At 51.7% G+C, this 4,236-nt stretch overlaps 1 protein-coding gene across 1 annotated transcript in view; it reads right to left on the bottom strand.

The window, feature by feature from the left end:
- Positions 1–760: 760 nt before the first annotated feature.
- Positions 761–4,236, bottom strand: part of NOL12 (nucleolar protein 12) — a 4,953-nt gene continuing 1,477 nt past the window's right edge. The window contains exons 2-6 of the mRNA XM_009290092.1: positions 4,133–4,234; positions 3,883–3,931; positions 3,268–3,410; positions 2,185–2,285; positions 761–1,522 (exon numbers count right to left, since the gene is read on the bottom strand). Of these exons, the coding sequence (XP_009288367.1) occupies positions 1,351–1,522; positions 2,185–2,285; positions 3,268–3,410; positions 3,883–3,931; positions 4,133–4,234 (567 nt within the window). The 3' untranslated portion in view covers positions 761–1,350. The remainder of the gene's footprint in view (positions 1,523–2,184; positions 2,286–3,267; positions 3,411–3,882; positions 3,932–4,132; positions 4,235–4,236) is intronic.

Here is a 4,236-nt window from a genome sequence, read left to right as displayed (position 1 = left end):
AGGCTGGTGCTGTTAGCTTTAGCAGCTGGTGGCCATCAGCATTGCTCTAATGTTCCTCCATGAAGCCTCAGGCACTGGTTTACTCTTCCCCCTCCCATTTCTGGCAGGAGGAATCTATGTACTCACCCATTGCCGGGTTGCCAATTTTCTGGTGTGGGTTTTGGCCACGCAGGCCTTTCCTCCCTTCGTCATTTCCTCGCCAGTACATATGCAGCAAGGGAGAGGGCCTGGCTGCCAGAAGCAGAATAGCCACCATCTCCTACAGATACTCGAGGACAGAGGCCAGCATGCTGCCTAGGCTCACTCTCCTCCTGAGGATTCACTCCCAGTTTTGCCACCAGTATTCCTCAACCACGCAAACCTTTCCCCCCAACCCCGCTGAAGGCACCCATAGTAAAAAACATATACTGAGGTCCCAAGAAGAAAGGCAATTGACTGCAGCAGCCCTGAGGTAAAGGGCAGCCTTTGCCGCTCCCATCCCAGAGAGGGCCACACACATACAGCAAGCGCATTAGGGCATTTCATACTCCTCTGAGCTATCGCAATTAAGATCGGCACATTCAGCAGACAATGGAATGAGCCATTCCTGCTTTGGCTGGCTAGGAGGTATTTCTGTGGTAACAGAGAGCTATTCCATTTCCCAAGCACCAGTGGATTTCAATATCCTTTAAGCACCAGGAATCATCTCCCTTCTTTCCAGCTGGTACTGGCGTTAGCACAGTTGCTGTTACGCCTCAAATAAGTCACAAATATTTTTCTCTTAGCAAAATGACTTCACAAAGATTTATTCACAAAGTCACCAACTTTCACCTGGCAAAGGTACCAAACAAAAAGTACCCCTGCATTCAGGTGTGGCACTGGAAAAGAAACACAAGACAAGACGACACCATGTCTCCATGGACAAAGGATTTACTGCACAGCAGAAATGTCAGGGCACTAACGCACAAGTGGAAGCAGAGCTCTTCGAAGTCTCATGAACTGCCCTGTTGATGTGCCTGTCACACTCAGCCCCAGATCCTCTCCTTTGATAAAGCCAAGTATTAGTTCTGGAAGGGGAGGCCCAAGGACAAAAGGGTTACGCCAAACAGAGAATCTGACCCCTAGTAGAAGTTTTTAGAGACTCCGTGGCACCCATTGACACTTAGCTGGAGATCAATGCAGAAATAAATGGGTAGAGTGTCTAGTCACCCTGGCCCGTGCTCAGAAGGTGAGAGAAAGGCTGAACTGGGCTCACTGCTGGTCAGAGAGCCAAGTAAACAAGGCCCTTGCCCACGATGAAGAGGCTCTGAAGAGCAGCAGGCCAGATGTGGAGCGCTGTCCCAACTGCCGGTCCAAGCACTAGTTTCTCCGTTAATCCTGGTCCCGGCCCATTTTGCCTGTCAGCCTCCGTCGCTGAGTCTTAGTGGTTCGCCCTGTGCTGGATTTCTGGATTTTCTTGCGTGGGCCTTGCCCACGTTGGGGTCTCTTTCCTTTCGTCTTTTTCCGGCTGTGCATGTGCAGCGTGGCAGTAAGAGAAGAGATCCTGTGCAGGGCCAGAAGAGAGAAGTGTTTGGGGACCAAAGTCTGCAGGAGCAAGGCAACACCGCAACAATAGCAGGAGAGCCCTGTGTGGCCCAGCAGGAGTGGACACCAGCCACAGCAAGCCCCAGGGGAACTCCACTGTGCTGGGCATCATCCTGACAGGGCAGGAAACCTGCAAGTCTACATGTGCAATAGCAACCAAAATAAATTTTCTGAGCAGTGGGCTGGCCAGCCACCACAGAGTTAAGTAATTCGCTGAATCCCCAAAGCGGCTATAAATCCTGGATTCTGAAAAATGTGGAGAATGCCAAAAGCTTTAGGGTATTTTGACCTTCAATCCTAGAGACAAACTCTGCACCTTGCAATACACCCTTGGCTGCAATATTTGGAGATGGACTAGGTAAACAGTTCATGACAAAGCCCGCCCTGCACCGCATCTTCCTCCTCCTCCTGCTGCTCTTGTCACCAGGGATCAATGAGATGGGAATGGAGCATCAGGGGCAGGCTTGTGCTCTACCAGTGCCCTCTGCTGGCTCCTGCCCACCGGCACCCAGGCAGCACAGCATCCCCTCCCTGCAACCACACCGCTGATCTGGGAATGCAAGAGCCTCCTGATCAGTTTGCAGAGTCTAGCAGCAAAGAGTTGAATGAATTCATACATACTTTTCAGACAGGAAGGGGTTTCTGGACTTCTTAGGCATTGTTCTTACAGGCTTGTTCACCACCTCTTCCCCTTTCTCTTCTTCTGATCCATCACTTTTTCCCTTATAAAGGAAGCAAAAGAGAAAAAAATTCCTATAGACACATTAAAACAGGTAGTCTTGCGATTCTGGTGTTTCTGCTGCCGTCTTGGTTTCATCCTGTTTTGTGAACCATCTAGTCATGGATGAAGTTTTTTTAATTCTCCACATCCCTTGCTGTCCAAATCTCAAGGTTTCTTATCGCAGCCCCTCAGAAAGGGACAACCAGTGAGAAGTCCTTCAGAATCCACCCTAAGATCCAAAACCTTCAGCATGATCTTAATGGCTATGCAACTGAAGTCTAAACTATGAATTGAAGGTTTCAGCTTTTTTCTTAAATTACTATCAAAACCTCTTTAAGTAAATTTTCAGATTAGAAGATGACCTTACAAATGTAAAAGGTTAAAACAGACACTTCCCCAAAGAGCTCAAATCCAGCCGTGAGTCATGAAGGTCAAAAGGGTCAAGTCAACCAGTGCCTGAAAGCCTCTGTGAAACAAATTGAGATCTCAGTTACAATATGTTTTGAGAATAAAAGCAACCACAACTGAATGGTTTCCTTATTTGTGGTCCAAGCACAGGATCACGGAGAGAGAAATCTCTTCTCATGTTAATAGTTATTTTTCCTGGACAGGACACAGGAAAGAGGTTGAGGACAGTCCATGCAGCAAAGTCTGAAATCTTACTGCTTGTGTTCTATCTGCTTTTAAAATACTACATTCTCCCCATCCAGCCCTGTGGCACCTTTCACTTACACAAGGTCAGCTGGGACTAGCAAAGGATTCTGGGGAGGTTTAGAGTGAGCTGTTCACATAGGACATTTCTTCCTCTTTAGAGGCCCAACATAAGTTGTGGAGGAATGTGAAAGTTATGAGTTTCCCTTTTCATCCCTGCTCCCAGACAGCTGCATATGTCTTTGGGCATATTCAGGGAGTACCAGCCCTACCTAGCCAGCCCCAAGAATGCTTACAGCTGATACAATCAGAGAAGCAACAAGAGGCTTTACCACAGGGGTGGTCAGTCCCAGCTGGCGTGCCCCTGAGAGGTCCAGGTCACTGATGGTAGTCACTGTTACAATGTGGTTTGGGTGGTCGATGTTCACAGACTCTGTCCGCGAAGTCACTAAGTGCTCCAGTTCATCAGCCTCATCTGGGGAGACAAGAAATCCCACACTGCAAAGTGCCCAACTTTTCACAAGGTATGGTCGCTCGTTCCTGCACTGCCACACTGGGGGTGGGAGACCCAGCCTTTGCATGCAGGGTTAGAGGGCGGAGGGGCTTGAACACTGGCACTACAAGCATGAAGGGAAAGCTCCTTCTCCCAGCAGAGGGGATCTGGTTAGCACCTCGGAGATGTCCTCCTGCATGTTCCTTTCTGTACAACCTACCCGACCCCCTTCCTGCCAGGGAGAGAGGGCTGAGGGGGTCACCACTCAGACAGCTGCCCAGCTTCCCAGGGGGACGCGCGAGGAGCCGACCCCACGGGGTGATGTGCGAGCATCCCCGCTCCAGCTCTGATCGCCCAGCCAAGGGCATTGGGCCAAGGGTGTCGGACCACGGGCGCCCACCTCCCGCTCCCCACGCTGCCGCCCCGCTACCGGGGGTCCAGCGCTAGCACGTACCGAGCGCCTCCTCCCTCTCGCTCAGCATCTTCAGGTACTCCTGGTGCCGCTGAGGGACGGAAACAGGTCACTGCGGCGCCTCTTCCGCTCCAGCCGCCCGCCCTCCGCCCGGGACGGCCCCGTTCCCCTGCAAGCAGGGTAGGGGAAGCCCGGAGTCCCCTCCTGCCCCGCTCCCAGCCCGCCACGGCGGGAAGGAAGACCCACTCCTCAGCGCGGGCCGCGGAGGGCCGAGGGGTGTGTGTGGGGGTACCTCCTCCTTCATCTTCCTCTGCTCCTCCTTCAGCTTCCGTTTGATCTCCTCCAGCGCTACCTTCCTCCGCTCCACCTTCCGCTTGTGGAAGCCGGTCAGGTACT

This window comes from Aptenodytes forsteri, unplaced genomic scaffold (genome assembly GCF_000699145.1).
Source record: "Aptenodytes forsteri isolate BGI_AS27 unplaced genomic scaffold, ASM69914v1 Scaffold284, whole genome shotgun sequence".
In the NCBI taxonomy this organism is placed as follows: domain Eukaryota; kingdom Metazoa; phylum Chordata; class Aves; order Sphenisciformes; family Spheniscidae; genus Aptenodytes; species Aptenodytes forsteri.
This window is presented reverse-complemented; position numbering and strand designations above follow the sequence as displayed.